The sequence below is a fragment of the Sander vitreus genome, chromosome 6 (assembly GCF_031162955.1).
Source record: "Sander vitreus isolate 19-12246 chromosome 6, sanVit1, whole genome shotgun sequence".
Classification (NCBI taxonomy): Eukaryota; Metazoa; Chordata; class Actinopteri; order Perciformes; family Percidae; genus Sander; species Sander vitreus.
Window position 1 is genome coordinate 1,326,545 of NC_135860.1, and position 18,756 is coordinate 1,345,300.

At 44.6% G+C, this 18,756-nt stretch overlaps 1 protein-coding gene and 1 pseudogene across 2 annotated transcripts in view; both read right to left on the reverse strand.

Annotated features, from left to right (window-relative positions):
* slc39a3 (solute carrier family 39 member 3) overlaps positions 1 to 7,733 on the reverse strand; it is a 10,768-nt gene extending 3,035 nt beyond the window's left edge. Inside the window, exons 1-4 of the mRNA XM_078252013.1 lie at positions 7,559 to 7,733; positions 6,010 to 6,263; positions 4,558 to 4,688; positions 1 to 302 (exon numbers count right to left, since the gene is read on the reverse strand). The exon at positions 1 to 302 is cut by the window's left edge and continues 3,035 nt beyond it. Of these exons, the coding sequence (XP_078108139.1) occupies positions 1 to 302; positions 4,558 to 4,688; positions 6,010 to 6,196 (620 nt within the window). The 5' untranslated portion in view covers positions 6,197 to 6,263; positions 7,559 to 7,733. The remainder of the gene's footprint in view (positions 303 to 4,557; positions 4,689 to 6,009; positions 6,264 to 7,558) is intronic.
* Positions 7,734 to 7,861: 128 nt separating this feature from the next.
* LOC144519110 (histidine N-acetyltransferase-like) lies at positions 7,862 to 17,832 on the reverse strand (annotated as a pseudogene). The gene is made up of 4 exons (XR_013502082.1): positions 17,513 to 17,832; positions 15,305 to 15,424; positions 14,506 to 14,730; positions 7,862 to 10,638 (listed from the first exon to the last, which is right to left on the reverse strand). The product of XR_013502082.1 is annotated as a histidine N-acetyltransferase-like (transcript).
* Between the last annotated feature and the right edge of the window lie 924 nt (positions 17,833 to 18,756).

Below are 18,756 nucleotides of genomic sequence, written 5' to 3' on the forward strand. Positions count from 1 at the left end.
GCCAAACCCTCAAACACAGAGTGCAGTGACAGAGAGAAGACCAGGATGAAGGCGCGCAGGGCCGACTGGGAGCCAGAGTCCACGTAAAAGTTGGCGCCATCGGACTCCTCTGACGCGTGGTGGCGCTGGGAGCGGTGGCGGACGTTCCTGTCGTTCGCCTGGATGCTGGAGTCCACCAGCAGTGCCCTACGCTCCTCCACGTGAGGCGATGATTGGTCCTTGAAGGCCAGGACGGCCTGCTCCAGGACCAGGACCAGGAAGAAGCCCATGGCCAGGATGAACTCCGGCAGAGGGAACTGGAGCTGCGAGTAGAGACGACAAACTCAGTTTAGTTTCCAGTTAAATCACAACACCTCCATCTGTGGTGGGCCGTATTTGTGGAAAACTTTGGAACCGATTATTCCAAGAATGCAGCACATTCTCATGAACGGGTTTGCATGATATCGTACGAAAACATACGCACAACAATTTCGTATGATATCCTACGAAATTGGGCGACTAATGCTACGTTCCAGGCAACCCGTAACCTGGGTTTTCACAACCTTCTACCGGTGAAAGTGCCCTGGAACGGCAGTCAAACCAGTAACCTACTACTCGTAAACTCCTACCAGATGGTTGTACTCCCAGTTACAGTTTTTGACGTCACACAAACCTAAACAACAATGGCGACCCCCTGTTGATGCTGTACAGACGCGGGTGATTAACAGGAGTGAGAAATAGAAATAAATACACATAAATAGGCAACGTAAAGTAATTCCGCACATTGTAATCAAAACAATACACATACGATTGTGTACTACTACAGGTTGTGTTCATTAAATGAAGCCCAAAATATGTCGCTAGTATCAGCTAGCGCTAGCAAACGTCAACATTAGGTAGCCGCTAGCTAACGCCAGCTAGAAGGGTTTGTCGTGACTTTGCCTGGAATGCTACCAAGTCGTGAGTCTTGAAGACTTAAAGTCGTAACTTCCGGGCTAAAAATTGTGTCTGGAACGCAGCATAAGGCGATTAAGTTGAGCGGTCTTTACAGTTAAATGTAGCCGAGGAAATGTGACTGTAAGCCGGGTACAGAGCACCGCGAGGGGACGGTTGTTTCAGGGAGCATAGCAGTTGAGTTTAGCTGACAAAAAGTGAGCGTCATGCGACAAAAGTTAAGCGACACCCAAACGACTATCACATGTAAATGGGTGAATTAAGGGTTTATTTCAACCAAACCAGAGTGGTGATTGTTGGAACAGTGGAAAAACGAACCAAGACGGCTTTTGACAGTTTTATTTTGTTTCTGTTGACTTTGAATGAAGTGTGATTTACGATGACAAAATTATGGTTTATTTACATGGAGTCTGGTGGGTTTGAATTACAGTGTCTGTAAAGTTGCAAAGACTGATCTGCTGTCAACATCTCAGTCGACACAGGACGACAAAACTGCTGAAGAAGTAAAAACCAGCAGATGTAGAAGAGTTAGAAGATTAGAAAATAAGAAAATGAAGAAAGAAACCACACAGACAGACTCACAGTTGAATAGAAGGATAGACATCTCGGCTAAGCGTCCCAACCCGTGCAAGACACATTCACGAAACTTAGATTTACTAAGATTAAAGCTGAGTTTGAAGACAGGTGTGGGCCGAGCCAGAGAGCAGAGAGTAGGAAAGTAAGAAAAGGAAAGCAGAGAAGGGGGCATTACGAAACAACTTTACATCCTTGGACCGATTCCAGATTCTGATATATTACGTGACTGATTCATGAAAAAACAAATAAAGAAAAACTCCATAAATTCTGTTGCCGTTTCAAATGAAAAGCCCAACGAGATGAATTTACAACCTCCAGGAAGATGACAAGTGCTAGAAGCATGAAAAACACATCAAACACTGTGGCAGGAAGTGTGGAAAGAGAAAGGAGGGGAGGGGATTGGGGGGGGTCACACACACACACACACACACACTCACTCACAGTATTTAGCTTTTACCTGTTGAAGCAGATGGTTAACTTCAAACTATTTGTGAGGAAGGAGAGCTATTCCCGTTAAACACCCCCACCCCTCCCTCCACACACACACATACGCATGCACAGACACACACAGACACACACACATGCACTAACCCAAATTAACCCACACACACACTCTTTCCCAGCAGCGTCTTTTTTAGAATCAACCTTCAGCCGTTGAACCCACATGAACCACACACACACACAGTCACACACACACACACACACAGTCACACACACAGTCTCACACACACACACACACACACGCTTTCCCAGCAGTGTCTTTTTTAGCATCAACCTTCGGCCGTTCTAAATAGCTGACCCATCTAGCCGTTAAAGATGGAGCCCACGTTTTCTCAGTTTTCAGCGGCAGGGGTTGGACAGATTACCATGAAATGTGTTACAGGGAGCCACAATACTCAGAAAATAAGTCATATCAACTTTGGTGATCCTCTGACTTCCCCTCTAGCGCCACCTGCAGGTCAAAGGGTTGTCATGTATCCAGTGAAACGTCTCAACATCAGTTGATTCAGCACATCCTCATACCTATAGACAATATTAGGTTGATTTCCAAAGACAACAAGAGACCAAACGACACACACAACCGTTCGATTTACTGCCGCATGGTGGCGGTTTTAATCTATTTAACGTAACAGGCGTAGCTTTAAAAATGTAGTTGACGTTGTGAAACAGAACTACTGAAGTTTAGTTTTTAAAACTACTAAAATGAGGACGAAACGTGACGTCACAGAAGTCTTTGTGTCACAGACTCAGGTACGTAAAACTCAATCAATCAATTTCAAAAGGTGACAGTTGACTTTTGGTTTCACGTGAGACACGAACCCCAGTCTCCTAGGTGAAAGTCCTGTGTTCGTTTAAATTTGGAGCTCTTATATACTTTGTCACCTTGCCTTCTTGTTTGCTCTTGCAATAATAAATACAGCCACAAGAGGTTGCAGCCTTAAAAGAAACGGAATTGTGGGTCGTTATGAGCTGCTTGCATAATCGACCCATACGGTTGTTTTCTGGGTCTGATTGAATTTAGTTCGGACACTCGTAGTTCCCAGACGATGAGTCCTAATGACAGGCAGTAAGGTTATTGAACGATAGCACAACAGGAAGGAGGGCTGTGGTCTGAACTTAGTCACTTATGTATATTGTGTTTGGATATTCCTAGATGTTTTAAATGCTATTATGTTTTTAAAATTGTTATTATTGACTGGTGCTGAGAGAGTGCCAAGGCACATTGTATTTCATTGCTGTGGTACTTCATACTAATATGCATATGACAATAAACATGAACTTATGTGATGCTGTGATGTGTCTTGTGCCATTATTAGGTTCAAAAATTCAAATAAAGATAAATCTGACAAGTTTTTAACATTATAGGGATAAAGGAAAATCATATTTCTGCTATAAGAAAATTATCGCCAAACCCACCAGACTCCATTAAAATAAACTGCAATTTTATCATCATTAAAACACACTTCATTCAAAGTCGACAGAAACAAAATAAAACTAACAAAAGCCGTCTTTGGCTTTGGCTTTTTGACGGGGTTCAGTTTCTGCCGAACCTTAGAATTTCTTTCCACAGAACCGAACCCAACGCTTGCACTACGCGCGCTACGCTGGTCGACGTAATGACGGCGCCGTTGATTACGGGAAGGTGTTTATGTAGCTGGAGCGTTCAATGCAGCAGGCTGAGAGGAAGTGGAAATGGAACTGGTGAGCAGAAAAAGTGTTGTTTGGCAGTACTTTCAGTCAAAAGAAGGCCATTCAAGTCCAGCTACATGTTCAATCTGCAATGCTGATTAGTCTGGTGGTGGCGAGGACCCTAAACAATACACAACATCACCGCTGTTACAACATCTGGTATGAAACATCTGGAAGAATACGAGCTGAGCATGAAGGAATCTACAGACAGCAGCCAGAATGCAGCAACTTCAGGTACGGCAAAGGAAGGACAGTCACTGTTTACTTCATTAATGTGTTGACTGTGTTCATGGACTGAGGATGGGACGAGGATTCGGTATTCGGAAACAGAAGACGTCTCTTACGTTCTAAAACCAGCCTCTGGAGACTCCACCAGCTGACTTCTCTTTTGGCTGTAGAAACAGGAGACGTCTCTTCCGTTCTAAAACCAGCCTCTGGAGACTCCACCAGCTGACTTCCCTATTGGCTGTAGAAACAGGAGACGTCTCTTACGTTCTAAAACCAGCCTCTGGAGACTCCACCAGCTGACTTCTCTATTGGCTGTAGAAACAGGAGACGTCTTTTACGTTCTAAAACCAGCCTCTGGAGACTCCGCCAGCTGAGTCGCAGCGACACCATCAGCTGAGTCGAGCTGAGACGGGCCGGTTCAGACCGCTGAAACTTTTCCCTGTGACGTTCTAAAATCTTTGGTCTGAACTGGGCTTTAGAAATCTTGGAATTGCCCCTGTGTATGTGCATTGAAGTTTGACTCTGTGAATCTTTTGTCAGCTCAACATTGTGTCCCGTATATGGCAGTTTGTGGATGTCGGCCCACGTGTTCACGATGGCGTCTAAAGTCAGAGACTTGTGGGATCTTACCGTGACTCCTACGTTGCTAAAGGCCTCGTTGATGCTCTGCAGGTAGTCCGGCAGCAGGTCCAGCAGACAGGTGGCCAGGAAAACTCCGCCAGCAAAACAGCTTATCAGGCTCAGCAGCCTGCACCGCAAATCTGAAAGAGTACACACAGCGGTGAAATGGAGCTACGCATATTTTTAGAGCAGTACTTAAGGTACAAATACAAGGTGCTTGTACTTTACTTGAGTGTTTCCATGTGTTTTCCTGATACTTTCTATTCGTACTCACCGGGAAATGTTGTACTTTTTACTACATTTGTGCGACAGTTTCAGTTACTTTTAACACGTGATCTAATAGAAGATTTTTTTTTTTTTTTTTTTTAATAACTGAGGAAAAAAGTTTTTATATCATCAAGAAAAAGTTGATATTTCATTTAAAGAAAAAAAGTAATATTTAAAGAAAAAAACGTCCTTATAACCAAGGAAAGAAAGTTGTATCTCAGGAAAATGTCATAGTATTTCAAGAAAAAAAAGTTGTATACATTTAAAAAAAAACTCATAATATTATCAATAAAGGAGGAGCAGATGTGGATCAGTGGGGGTAATAAAGAGGAGCAGATGTGGATCAGTGGGGGGTAATAAAGAGGAGCAGATGTGGATTAGTGGGGGGTAATAAAGAGGAGCAGATGTGGATCAGTGGGGGGTAATAAAGAGGAGCAGATGTGGATCAGTGGGGGGTAATAAAGAGGAGTAGATGTGGATCAGTGGGGGGTAATAAAGAGGAGTAGATGTGGATCAGTGGGGGGTAATAAAGAGGAGTAGATGTGGATCAGTGGGTGATAATAAAGAGGAGTAGATGTGGATTAGTGGGTGATAATAAAGAGGAGCAGATGTGGATTAGTGGGTGATAATAAAGAGGAGCAGATGTGGATTAGTGGGGGGTAATAAAGAGGAGTAGATGTGGATTAGTGGGGGGTAATAAAGAGGAGCAGATGTGGATCAGTGGGTGATAATAAAGAGGAGCAGATGTGGATCAGTGGGTGATAATAAAGAGGAGCAGATGTGGATTAGTGGGGGGTAATAAAGAGCAGTAGATGTGGATCAGTGGGGGGTAATAAAGAGGAGCAGATGTGGATCAGTGGGGAGTTATAAAGAGGAGTAGATGTGGATTGGTGGGGGGTAATAAAGAGGAGCAGATGTGGATCAGTGGGTGATAATAAAGAGGAGTAGATGTGGATTAGTGGGGGGGGTAATAAAGAGGAGCAGATGTGGATTAGTGGGGGGTAATAAAGAGGAGTAGATGTGGATCAGTGGGGGGTAATAAAGAGGAGCAGATGTGGATCAGTGGGGGGTAATAAAGAGGAGTAGATGTGGATCAGTGGGGGGTAATAAAGAGGAGCAGATGTGGATCAGTGGGGGGTAATAAAGAGGAGCAGATGTGGATCAGTGGGGGGTCATAGAGCTGATGAGCCTGACCTGGGCCCAGGCTGCAGCGGCCGGCTCCCCGGAACATGCAGAGCGGGGCGAATCCAAACAGCACGCTGACGGACAGCAGCACCACCATTGCTCCCAGTTTGATCTCCAGGATGGGGACATCGGCCGGGTTCTCCATCCCAGGAGACAGGAGGACGGGGGAGGACCCTCTCCCCTCCAGGACGGACATCTTTAATCACCTCTCCGGTCACTTCGGAGTCACACAGCCGCCATGGATCCACACAGGAGACCAGAGTCTGTCAGATGGATACAAATACAGTGTTGTGGTGACCCACAATATTGAGACATTCACTGGAGACTACGGCTCCTTTAAGTAGGGAGCTCACTGGGAAGAGGGGGCATTGTTGGGACACTACTTCCTCCTTGTTCCGCACTCCCACATTGGTGACCCTGACGTGAGCCGTGATCATGTCAAAGGACAATATTGACAGCTTTTGGGGCACCGAGCGGAGCTAATGAGGTGGCTAATGTCCCAGAGGTGTAGATTTCAAGAATATAAGTCGTAATATTTTAAGAAGAAAAACACATCTCAAGAAAAAAGTTATATTTTAAGAAAAGAAGTCGAAATATATTTTTTTAAAAGTGGGAATATTTTAAGAAAAAAGTCGTACAGTTACGAAAAAAGTCATAAAATTTCAAGAAAATGACTCTGGTTAATCTTTGCTCTCAGAGTACAACACTCACTTAACATATAAAGAATAAAAACAGAAAGGACATTAAGAAATATTAAAAAAAACAATACTGTTAAGTATACAGTATAACAATATAATAGAATTTACAAATTTACAAAAAATATACAATAACAATTGAAGGGAGGGAATAGTGCCATATCAGTATAGTTTGAGATTTAAGATTTTAAATATAAATATAGTGCAAGGCAGTTCAGTGCAATGGTAATATATTAATAACAATATTGTAATTGTAAGATTGAGCTATACATGAGGTAGATGATGATTGACTTTGTTCAAGAAACTTAGAAGCACATCTCTAATAAACACCAGATATAAAGGGGTGCATATGCACCATATGCATCATTTACAGGTCCATTCTGGACTTTTCCATAATTTTTTGCGTTTCCAATTTTTTGTCGCTTTCTCCGAATTTTTTTCAGCTTTTTTCAACGTTTTTGCTGCTTTTTTCAGAGATTTTTGTTGAATTTTTTCAGAGGGTTTTTTTGGATAATTTTTTCGGCGTTTTTGTTGCCTCTCTGGAACTTTTTTTCCAAAGTTTTTGGCGCTTTTCCCAAAGTTTTTCACGCCTTTTCTGATATATGTAGCCTTTTGACGTTGAGGGTTTTTTTCGATTTTTCCCCCCGAGATTTTTGTCTCTTTTTTTGGAGTCTCTTTTTCTACAATATATTCAATGTTTTGGTCGCTTTTCTCAGTACATGCAGACATGTCCTCCTTAGATAGTTGGCGATCTCACCACCCCCCCCCCCCAATAGAGGAAGAAACACCGCATCCCTATAAACGCGGAAACTTTGATGCAACTTGTCCCGTTTCTCTCTCTCTGTAACGAGTCGGGTTCGTACCTGAATCCGGATCCAGCAGCTCAGACTGACCCTCCTCAGCAGAAACAGAGTCTAGTGGACTCAGAAAACATTCAAATCCACTCTGGTGTTTTGTTCTCAGCTCGGCGTGGTTACATTTGGTCCGGGAAGTGGTGAGTCAGTGAGTTCCCATCAGCTGATCCCGCTGTCAGGTACATCACAACAACCCACTACATCCTGTTTTCAAAATAAAAGCTAGTTTTGGTGTGTGTGTGTGTGTGTGTGTGTGTGTGTGTGTGTGTGTGTGTGTGTGTTTGTTTAACTACATTCGTGGGGTCCAAAAACCGGGAGTCCGGGAAAATGTGGTAATGAAACAAAGGCTCATTATATCAGGGCTATATGAGGCTGCTGAAAGTCTGATTTTACATAGAATTGTGTGGTCATCTGATTTTTTTTGTTGCACATACTTATGTTTTTCTTGGGAAATGGTGAATAAGTTTACCTCTTAAAGCCTCTAAATAATCTTCAAATTAGACGAGGAATTGAAACTAAACGGCAGGGGCGGTTTGGACACACTGCTTATTTCCTTTGAATATGCTTTTATTTTGAAGGTAAAATGTATTGTACTCCAGCCTTTGTGCGTCTTCCATTCTCTATTTTTACACAGTTGCAGCTGGGAGGAGGATCCATCCAGGCTGCAGATCCTGGAGCTCAACACAGATCCTGGAAAAGACACTTTTCATCACTTATTAATAACAAACAGTCAAAGGTCAAGATTATGTGGAAAAACCTTCATTTTCACAAAGTCAAGGACTGAACACTGAGTACGTTTTGATGTGTTGACTTTCCTGACTGTTTGTCAGAGACGGAAATGTTAAAACAGGGAACAGAAACAACCTATCACTCTAAAACCAGACTGAAATGACAGAGTTTAAACATTTTGTATAAGAGTTTATAGCCTGCATACAACATGTGTAATAGAACGATTCCATGTTTGAACATGAAGTTGCACAAATCATTCAAACACCAGTAAAGGTATCTTATGACTCATGTTGTTTCTGTTCAAAACAAAACAATGACCCCTTAAAATGTCTCAAGACCCCCTGAAACCACTCAAGGACTCAGCTCTTCCTTCAGGAACCCCTGATATACCCCAAGATTCCCAGGAAACCCAATTACACCAATACAACTCCCCAGGTGACCCTAAAACAACTGATCCTACTTAAAGGAACTCCAACCCAGACTCATGATTTCATGGGACCCTTTAAAGCCCCTTGGTTTGTTCAATTGAGCTTAATAAACCCCCTTTAAAACCTATAAAATGTCCTTTAAAATGCCTCAAGGACCCCTGAAACCACTCAAGGACTCAGCTACTCATTCAGGAACACCTGATATACCCCATGACTCCCAGGAAACGCTTCAAGAACACCTGGAATGCCACTAAGGAAATAAAACTCATTGGAGACACCCTAGAAAACCCACAAGAACCTCTGAAACCCCTACATAGTAACTTTAGGACCTAGTCTGGTTGACACCAGACCCTTCTCAGTTGTAATTGAGAGTGGGTCTGGGGAAGGTTCATTCACAGCCCATTTCCAAAGGGGCGTCACCAATGGATGCCGCTCAAATGCCTCTGGGCGCATTGGATAGTCCTTCAAACAATCAGACCAACGATCTGGGTGACGTAGCAGCGACAGCGGCATCAACGGGTTGCTGCCCTTCGGTGTTCGGTCTTAAATAAATAATAAATGTTGAATGTAAAGAAAAAGCTGCTTGCCATCGCTGCGCTATCATCATCGTGTAAAGCCCGCCTCAACGGTTGTGACTGGTGCCCTGATTTGGAAAAAACTGGAAATGGGCTTGAATGGGCTCTTGGCCAGACTGACTTGCAGAGCAAATCTCAAATTTGCCGGAAGTTCGTCAGGGTTTTCCCAAGATATTTAGGACCCTGAACCCCCATATAAAACCTCTGGAATCTCATTAGGAAGCCTTAAAACATTGAAAGGACCAGTTGAATACTGCATGACCCCTTGTAACCCCTCTAGATCAAATGATCCTACTCTAAAAGGAACTCCGACCCCATCTCTAGATTTTGTGGGATCCTTAAAAGCCCCTGTTTTTTTCTTTTGAGCCACCTTGAAACCACCGCTAAATCACCTTTAAAACCATGAAGAGCCCCTAAAATTACTCAAGACCCCTTTAAAACCACTGAAGGGCCCATGCAACTCCTTCAGCAACCCCTGATAAACCTCAAGATAAAGGCCATGCACACCCATACAGATGTTTTTAGTTATGTGGCTGGGTTGATCTGTTCAGGTTGGAGTTGTGCAGAGCTCTGTTTGGATTTACATCAGGTCACCATGTACTAAAAAGAAGGATAAAGTTGCAAGTCGTCCTATAACAAAACTAATTGTGCACAACCGATGAAAGAAATATCATCTTTCGGGACCTTTGGGATCCATAATTTAACCTGGATCTAATCTAAAATGGGCCATTTTCCATAAAAATAATTTTACTTTTGCTATTTTAAGTACACTTTGTTGTACTGATGTAAAAGCAGTGATGCTGAGGTCATTCAGAGGTCTTTCTCCAGTACGAGCTCCTCACAGTAGTCTTTAAAGAACAAAACGTTGCTGTTGTTTTGGCAGATCTGGCGTAACCCCGGCCAAACCGTCGGGTCAACATAGGTGTAGAAGATCAGGTATCCTTGGAGACTTGGCAGCAAAGCTTCGAGCTGAGCCAGAAACACTGCGCACACTGAAGCCAAACTGCGGCCGAAAATATTGATGTTGAAGTGCAGGGCGTCATGGCGGTAGGGGACAGCATAGGGCGGGCTGCACAGGCTCATGACTGTGGGCTCAAACTCACAGTCTACAATCCACATCAGCCTCCTGCGGCGCAGCACCTCCAGGTTGGCCTCCAAGGGGCTTCAGAGGCTCCCAATCATTGATGATGGTTTTACCGGGCAGCAGGTTGGAAACCACATAGTCAGTCAGGATGAGAGTCTCCGCCTGCTGCTGGGTAAGGGTCACTGGGTCGTGTTGAGACGGTGAGATTCTGGAGCGAAGCTCAGCAACAAAGAGGCTAAGGTCGGCAGCCTCGCAGCACAGAGACAAAATGGCCTGCAGAGGGCAACAGTCAACATCAGGAGTTCAGTTCCATGCTGATGAAGGGTTTATTCTTTTGATCAGATATTTTTTGATTTTAATCTTTAAGTCACAGTGAAACCAAAGTTAAAGTGCTCATATTATGATATTTGTTGTACTGCATATTGCAGCAGCTCTTCTTTTCACCCTGTGTGTTGAGCTCTCTGTTTTAGCTACAGAGTGAGACATCTCACTTCTGTTACATCTTTGTTGGGAGTTGCACATGTGCAGTAGCTAGGTAAGGACTATTAGCCAGTCAGAAGCAGAGTATGAGGGCGTGCCCTGACAGTACCTAGGTAAGGACTACTAGCCAGTCAGAAGCAGAGTATCAGGGCGTGCCCTGACAGTACCTAGGTAAGGACTACTAGCCAGTCAGAAGCAGAGTATGAGGGCGTGCCCTGACAGTACCTAGGTAAGGACTACTAGCCAGTCAGAAGCAGAGTATGAGGGCGTGCCCTGACAGTACCTAGGTAAGGACTACTAGCCAGTCAGAAGCAGAGTATGAGGGCGTGCCCTGACAGTACCTAGGTAAGGACTACTAGCCAGTCAGAAGCAGAGTATGAGGGCGTGCCCTGACAGTACCTAGGTAAGGACTACTAGCCAGTCAGAAGCAGAGTATTAGGCGTGCCCTGACAGTAGCTATGTAAGGACTACTAGCCAGTCAGAAACAGAGTATGAGGGCGTGCCCTGACAGTACCTAGGTAAGGACTACTAGCCAGTCAGAAGCAGAGTATGAGGGCGTGCCCTGACAGTAGCTAGGTAAGGACTACTAGCCAGTCAGAAGCAGAGTATGAGGGCGTGCCCTGACAGTAGCTAGGTAAGGACTACTAGCCAGTCAGAAGCAGAGTATGAGGGCGTGCCCTGACAGTACCTAGGTAAGGACTACTAGCCAGTCAGAAGCAGAGTATGAGGGCGTGCCCTGACAGTAGCTAGGTAAGGACTACTAGCCAGTCAGAAGCAGAGTATGAGGGCGTGCCCTGACAGTAGCTAGGTAAGGACTACTAGCCAGTCAGAAGCAGAGTATGAGGGCGTGCCCTGACAGTAGCTAGGTAAGGACTACTAGCCAGTCAGAAGCAGAGTATGAGGGCGTGCCCTGACAGTACCTAGGTAAGGACTACTAGCCAGTCAGAAGCAGAGTATGAGGCGTGCCCTGACAGTACCTAGGTAAGGACTACTAGCCAGTCAGAAGCAGAGTATGAGGCGTGCCCTGACAGTAGCTAGGTAAGGACTACTAGCCAGTCAGAAGCAGAGTATGAGGCGTGCCCTGACAGTACCTAGGTAAGGACTACTAGCCAGTCAGAAGCAGAGTATGAGGGCGTGCCCTGACAGTAGCTAGGTAAGGACTACTAGCCAGTCAGAAGCAGAGTATGAGGCGTGCCCTGACAGTAGCTAGGTAAGGACTACTAGCCAGTCAGAAGCAGAGTATGAGGGCGTGCCCTGACAGTAGCTAGGTAAGGACTACTAGCCAGTCAGAAGCAGAGTATGAGGGCGTGCCCTGACAGTACCTAGGTAAGGACTACTAGCCAGTCAGAAGCAGAGTATGAGGGGCGTGCCCTGACAGTAGCTAGGTAAGGACTACTAGCCAGTCAGAAGCAGAGTATGAGGGCGTGCCCTGACAGTACCTAGGTAAGGACTACTAGCCAGTCAGAAGCAGAGTATGAGGCGTGCCCTGACAGTAGCTAGGTAAGGACTACTAGCCAGTCAGAAGCAGAGTATGAGGGCGTGCCCTGACAGTAGCTAGGTAAGGACTACTAGCCAGTCAGAAGCAGAGTATGAGGGCGTGCCCTGACAGTACCTAGGTAAGGACTACTAGCCAGTCAGAAGCAGAGTATGAGGGCGTGCCCTGACAGTACCTAGGTAAGGACTACTAGCCAGTCAGAAGCAGAGTATGAGGGCGTGCCCTGACAGTAGCTAGGTAAGGACTACTAGCCAGTCAGAAGCAGAGTATGAGGGCGTGCCCTGACAGTACCTAGGTAAGGACTACTAGCCAGTCAGAAGCAGAGTATGAGGGCGTGCCCTGACAGTAGCTAGGTAAGGACTACTAGCCAGTCAGAAGCAGAGTATGAGGGCGTGCCCTGACAGTAGCTAGGTAAGGACTACTAGCCAGTCAGAAGCAGAGTATGAGGGCGTGCCCTGACAGTAGCTAGGTAAGGACTACTAGCCAGTCAGAAGCAGAGTATGAGGGCGTGCCCTGACAGTACCTAGGTAAGGACTACTAGCCAGTCAGAAGCAGAGTATGAGGGCGTGCCCTGACAGTAGCTAGGTAAGGACTACTAGCCAGTCAGAAGCAGAGTATGAGGGCGTGCCATGCTAGCAGCTAGGCGAGCATTATAACGTGTGTTCCAAAGTGACCACGTTTGTCTCTGAAGTAAAGGCTGGACTACAATAGAGCTGTTTGGAGCAGTTTGTGAACAGTGTTTTCTGTTGGAGATGGTAAGTCCCTTTGCGGTGGACTTCGGGCTTTTTTACTTTGCAAACCTATTACATGCACAAAAAAGATATATAACACAACAAAGGAAAGGGAAAAAGTATCTTAATTTTCCTTATGTACGTATGTACAAATGAATCTGAATCTGAGTATGTGTTTGCGGTGAAGTTACGTACAACAAGTCCTCCTAACCACACAGTGATTTATTCCTTCCCTCTAATATGACCTACCGGAGCGTTTCATAAATTAGCGTCCCTAGCGGTGGCAGGAAATGCGACCTCATATCTAAACCAGTGAACGTACAAACTACTTAGTTTAGTAGTGTGGTTTGGGATTAAATCATCTGTTGTGTTACTTAACTTCCGATTACTCAGGTGACGCAGAATGTGACGTAGCTCCGTTTGTTTAGTAAAGCAAACAAACTACTCTCAGTCTCCTGGATGAAAGTCCTGTGTTGTTTGACCGCCACAACATCCACAACCCCAACTTTCCTCTTTATACGGAAGTTGGCGCTCTTATAATCGTAGACAGTAGAATTAATGGACAAAGCGACGCCGTAGCTTTCCACAGAGACGAGTGAAGGATATTAGAAGCTCTTTTCCGGTGATGGCTGAGCGTTACTGAGCAGCCTCCAACTGAGCTTGAAGACGTAGATGTGACGTGAGCAACCTGTCTGAAAGTTGGAAGTCTTCTGGTAGCTGTGCCAAGAGAAATCTCAATCATTCCCAATCTAGCAGAGACGGAGAGCGTAGGTATATGTAAGGAGATAACATAGACACAGGCTCATTATTGATCACTAAAATGATAGTTAACATTAGTAATTACACTTAAACAGCTAATGGAAGTCCAAACTGCCTGAGAGCTTCTCCTGTACTATACGGTAACTCCTCTACTATGAGACAGTAAGTCACGTGGTTATGACACAATCGTTAGCCTATTTTTACAAAAAACGTCTGCTACGGAGCCATAACGTGAGGTACAAGGTAATGGAGCCTTTTATACGTTGTCGTGTTTCTTTAGAAATAAACAACGGACAAATAAAGTCTTTAAATGCTTCAGATGTAAAGTTATTCTCTGTCAAAGTGACGCCAAAATGAATGGGCAGTCAATGGGATGCTAACGGCAGGTGATGGCTTGGTAGCAACAAAATGGCTCCATAGGAGGTACGCTTTGTGGAGGCTGGCTTACCCCCTTGCTTATAATTCACCTTACTTCCTGCTTTGCTCTCGTAATAATGATGCTACGTCCACTAGAGGTCACCGCCACTGTAAACGTAAATATGAGTCGTAATTGCTGCTTAAACAAACAACTTCTGGGAGTGTTTTTCGTGGGTTAGGGTTAGGACGGACGTTTTCCAATTGGTTTCCCAAAATGTTTTTGTGTGAACGGGTTTTTGTCCCTATGATGTCACTCACCTCCTTAGCTACGAGTCGGTACTTGTCCAAAGTTTGTGGTGAAGGCTGGTCTCCTCGGCTCAGCCTGACAGCAGAGACTTGTGGGTAGTGGCAGCGGATGTAGTCAGTCACGTTCTTCTGGAGGGCGCCGCCGATGCCACAGCCTCTCAAATCAGGTGCCACCCTGAGTCCCTGAAATACAACCGTCTGACCGCCGTCAACCAGCAGCGCAGACTCCAGCGCCACCTACGGGTGCACACACAGGGGAGCTGAGTGTACCGATACATCAATCTGGATCTGTATATCGGTTCAATAATCCAAGATCCAATGTTATCGATGCAAAGTGAAAATATCGATACATATCGTCTGTGCCACTTGATGTATTGTTTTTTATTAAAAATAATTCATTTAAATGCCTAAAATCCTATTTTAGTTGCTTTTTGAGTTGATATAAATGTGTTAACATAAGTTTACATAACTATGTTAAATGGGCATATGATATCGTCTCGTATCGATTGCAGACCCCTGAATTGAATTGGATCGAAATCGTATTATGACAGACTTTAAGATATCAGCGAATATTGTATAGTTGTCCACAGTGTTTGGTGTTTTAAGCCCCCAACGTCGTCTTCCAGGCAGCGCTGGCTGGAAGGCACTAGGATTAGGCAATGGTTAGGGTTAGGTGCCTTGAAGTCGACGTTGGGGGCTTAAAACACCATCGAGCGTCCAAAGAATCAATATAACAACCTGTGATTTACACTCCTAGCTTGGGACAATGCATCTTTTTTTCCGTGGTGACTCTCTTATTCTTCTTCCTTACCACTCTGTTCTTTATCCGGGCAACGAAGACGAGACGTCCAGGCTCCTGCAGCCAGCGGTGGAAAGTAGCAGCCATGTAGTCCAGTCCATCGAAGGCATCACCGCTGCAGATGTTCAGGACCTGCAACGTGAACACAAACGCTGGCAGCTGTCAACACAGAAGCTTTTCTCTCTTTTATTAAATGTAATGTGTCACTGAGGTACAATAATGTCCTGCTCGAGGCCCTGCTGCGCCCTGGATTGGGGTGGCACCTGGATCGTGGTTGTGTTAGGGCTGCTGCTCCTAGGTAGCTTCTCTGTCTCTCCTCTCTCTCCCTCCCCTCTGTCTGTCCTAATTACAGGAGTGGAGTCTGGTGTGGGGGAGCCAGGGTTCCAGCTGCCTCTCATCTACCACAATCAACCTCTGCTTCATATACGCGGTCATTCATTCACTCTGCGTCAGATCAAAGTCAAGACGACCACAGTTAATCTCGCTCCAGACAAAACCCTTTGCTTCTCTGTTTAGTCTATTGTATGTTTGCCTGTCCTGATCCCTTCTCTTGTACCTCAGCTGCCATTGGAACCTGAGTCCTGCTACCGCTTCACTCCTGCCATCCTACCGGACCAGAACCACCACCACTGGACCCCACCACTAGCCGGTCTACTGTCTTCCTCTAATGGACCTTGCTGCTTCCCAGAAACCACCAGACCTGTTCTCCACCCTGGAAACCTGGACTTGATACTTGAGTACTTTAAAGGTCCCATGGCATGAACATTTCACTTTATGAGGTTTTTTAACATTAATATGAGCTCCCCCAGCCTGCCTATGGTCCCCCAGTGGCTAGAAATGGTGATAGGTGTAAACCGAGCCCTGGGTATCCTGCTCTGCCTTTGAGAAAATGAAAGCTCAGATGGGCCGATCTGGAATCCTCCCTTTATGACGTCATAAGGGGAAAGGTTACCTCCCCTTTCTCTGCTTTGCCCGCCCAGAGAATTTGGCCCGCCCATGAGAGAGAGAGAGAGAGACATCATGGCTTGAAAACGAGCAAAGTAGCAGTTGGTCAAGGCCACACCAGACTGAGACTTCAGATACAGTATTAGGGGACCACTAAGGCCTATATAAAAGAGACTTCAGAGACAGTATTAGGGGACCACTAAGGCCTATATAAAAGAGACTTCAGATACAGTATTAGGGGACCACTAAGGCCTATATAAAAGAGACTTCAGATACAGTATTAGGGGACCACTAAGGTCTATATAAAAGAGACTTCAGATACAGTATTAGGGGACCACTAAGGTCTATATAAAAGAGACTTCAGATACAGTACTAGGGGACCACTAAGGTCTATATAAAAGAGACTTCAGATACAGTACTAGGGGACCACTAAGGTCTATATAAAAGAGACTTCAGATACAGTACTAGGGGACCACTAAGGTCTATATAAAAGAGACTTCAGATACAGTATTAGGGGACCACTAAGGTCTATATAAAAGAGACTTCAGATACAGTACTAGGGGACCACTAAGGTCTATATAAAAGCATCCAAAGAGCAACATGTCATAGGACCTTTAAATAAACCTGTTATTTCACACTCCTGGCTCTGCGTTCTGCCTGCATTTGGGTTCTGTTCATCATTCAAACCTAACTGGTTGCAGCTGCTGCCGTGGTCCTGCTCTACGCCCTGCACTGCTATTAGTTCTAGTCATAGTTCTATCATCTTTATTGATACTATAACTGCCACTGTGCATCATACCAACTGCTATAATTACTATGAATCTTATTTCTCTATATCTGTATCGGTGTCTCTGTGTCCCAACCGGCAGCGGCAGATGTCCGCCCACCAAGAGTCAGGGTCTGTCCGAGGTTTCTGTCTGTTAAAAGGAAGTTTTACCTCGCCACTGCTGCACCAAATGCTAGCTCGTGGGAAATTGTTGGGTCTCCTGTAAACTGTAGAGTGTGGTCTAGACCTACTCTATCTGTAAAGTGTCCCGATATAACTTCTGTTATGATTAGACACAAATATATAAATCAAACTGAATTGAATGTTATGAGTTGTTTTTTTTTCATGCGTATATTTAGTTGAGTACCGTTAACTGTTCAGTTTTTGATTAGTTAAGTTTGATCATCCATTTACATTTATTCTCTTCTGTAGTAAAGCAAGACAGCCTAAATTGAAATAACTTTTTGTTTCTTTTACAGTTTTACAATAGAAAAGCAAATGTTGGGGACCTGCTGGAAGTCCTGCTCCTCGGCCAAGCTGTACGCCACATCACCAGCTACCCCTGCTGCAGACATCCAGAAACTGCTTTCAACTTAAAAACCTGACAGTCTGAGCTGCTGCTTCAGATCCTCAGTTACTGTGAACCACGAAGATTGCCCACTGTTTCTTTTCCTTCTTGCTTCCTGTTCAGGATGCTGCCCTGCATGCATATAAGCTGGTGTTATGGCTTAAGTTTTTAATAACTGTTAATATTATAACTATATCTCCCAAACCAGGGCTCAATAAACAAATCTGGAGCACTGCTAATGGCAGCGAACACATCCTCTGAAACCAAACCCCTCTGCTGGTTTTACATCTGTGTCCAATCAGAATCAGGCTGGTGGGAGGATTCAACTGCACCCTGAAAGACCTCTTAAAGGTGAAGGATTTGTTAAAAAAGGGAAGTGAGGAAGTGAACAACTTTGAAGCAGATGTGCTGAAATAAGTCCCAGTCTAAATGGTGACATCTGCTGGCTTCATCTTGGTATTGCATTTCATATAGAATGATTAAAAAAAACCTGAAACAAAATATGACTGAACTTTGCAGGAACATTCAAACTCTTTCCACTTTGTTCAACCTGGACCCTATTTCCCCATGTACTGGTATAATGTTAACAACAATCTTTGAAATTGGTCCAGTATTGAGTGAGAATGCTGTAACCGGCAGCTGCGTACCAGGCTGTAATGTAGGCCTACAGGACAAATGTTCACCATCAGTTTGCGCCCACTAAAAGTGAGATTTCCTTTTTCAGACACTTGGGAAGGAAGACCACCACAACTTTTCACTGTCGGGGCTTATGGGGAAAACAGCAGGCAAGGTATGTCACACTATTATTAAATGGGCTGTTTTTATATAGCACTTTTCTAGTCTTAAAGACCACTCAAAGCACAGGAACTATAGGCTGCCTTACAAGGTGCCACCTGCTAAACATCCACACCCATTTACACGGAGATTGGACTAACTATTAACGTGGGACTGCAGGGCCAGGGATCGAACCACCGACCTTCCAATTGACAGGTGACCGCTCCACCACTGAGCCACAGCCACCCTTATTATATTTCTGATAGAAATTGATTAAGTAAAGAGAATTTAGTTTCTTCTGGGTTTTTTTTCTTCTTATTTTCCCCCCTTTCTGTTTATTTAATAAATAGTATTCATTTTATCAATAGTATTAATTGTATTAATTAAATGCATTAATCGCTCGTTCACACT